The sequence below is a fragment of the Chaetura pelagica genome, unplaced genomic scaffold (assembly GCF_000747805.2).
Source record: "Chaetura pelagica isolate M959 unplaced genomic scaffold, ChaPel_1.0 scaffold120, whole genome shotgun sequence".
NCBI classification, from domain to species: domain Eukaryota; kingdom Metazoa; phylum Chordata; class Aves; order Apodiformes; family Apodidae; genus Chaetura; species Chaetura pelagica.
The window spans coordinates 1145974-1147223 of NW_009951952.1; the positions used below are offsets into that span (position 1 = coordinate 1145974).

The 1250-nt window shown below is 53.8% G+C and overlaps 1 protein-coding gene across 1 annotated transcript in view; it reads left to right on the top strand.

Annotated features, from left to right (window-relative positions):
- Positions 1-1250, top strand: part of CHD4 (chromodomain helicase DNA binding protein 4) — a 20208-nt gene that overhangs the window by 494 nt on the left and 18464 nt on the right. The window contains exon 2 of the mRNA XM_009998600.1: positions 1-28. This exon is cut by the window's left edge and continues 21 nt beyond it. Within this exon, the coding sequence (XP_009996902.1) occupies positions 1-28 (28 nt within the window). The remainder of the gene's footprint in view (positions 29-1250) is intronic.

The following is a 1250-nucleotide window of genomic DNA, read 5'->3' on the forward strand; positions in this document are numbered from 1 at the left end:
CTGAACAACGCTATGCCCCAGCACCCAGGTATGGGGAGAGCCCGCCCGCGGGTGATGCTCGAGCTGGCTGTGTGAAATACATGATGTCCTGGGGAGTGGAACTGATTTGGTTTGGGGTTTTTTTTTGTACTACGAGCCGTGTGTACGTTTTTGATGTTGATATCCCCAGTCCTAGGGTTGCTTCAAAGCCCGTGGCTTTGTGTGCAGGTGGAGCTGACTTTGTTCCGAGCTGCTGCAGGCCGCTGGGGTTTGTGCTGGAAGGAAGTGTGAGGGGTGGAGGCAGAGTGAGTGCCCTGCTCTGCTGGGGCTCCGCGGTGCCTGCGAGCTGCTGCACGCTGTGCGAACGGGGAGGGGGGCAGCATGTGAAAGGGCAAGGGACCTGGCTTGCTTTCCTCTGGGAACTCGGACCAGATGACATCCAGAGCAAACTGCCCTGGGCTGTTGTGTGACCCACTTTTCCTTCATCACCACACCCAATTATTGAGATTTCTTGTGGTTCTCTTCGCTGGTTGCTCACCTTTGCTTTTCTTGTCGCCTTTTTACCTTGCCTTTTCCCTTGTCTTTGCATCCCTCATCGATGTGAGACTTGGGTTAGAGCCCTGGCTACTATTCTGTTTTGGTTTTTTTGCTGTTGTTGATGACTTGCTCTGTGCATCTACATGTGGATCCTCTGCTTCCTTCTGAAAGAGAATTGGTGTGTATCCCGATGTGCTGGGTTGTAAGACGAATTTGAGTTTTCCTCCTAACTTGTGCTGTAGTGCTGTAGCATCCCATGAGAAAACGTTGTAGCTGGGAAGTGGTGGTATGGATTTTTGGTTTGGCATTTTTTCCTAAGCTTTGGCTCTGGAGTTTTCTGGCACCTCTGAAGTCTTAGGCAGAAGGGGACTGTCAGCAAGCCCTGGAAGGAGGCTTGATGAAGGAAAAACTGTTAAAATCCCTGCAAACAGGAGAGCTTTGGGTAGTACATTGGAAAAACGGGACTCCGAATCAAAACTTGGGGGAGAGGAAGAGGTGGGACCTGGTGTTTCAGGACTGTGGGAGACATCCATCAGTTGGGAATATGGCAGGGGCCAGGCACGGGACCCCAGGTGTGAGAGCTCGACCCCTCCCGCTTCATCCCTGGCTGCGGTAGCTCCTCTGACCTGTGGCTTCCTCCATCCTGCCCAGCTCCTGTGGTCAGGAGGCCATTTTCCCTTGGAGGCAGGAGTGACTCTGGCTGTGTGTGGTGGGCGGGGCGGGGGGGAAGGGCG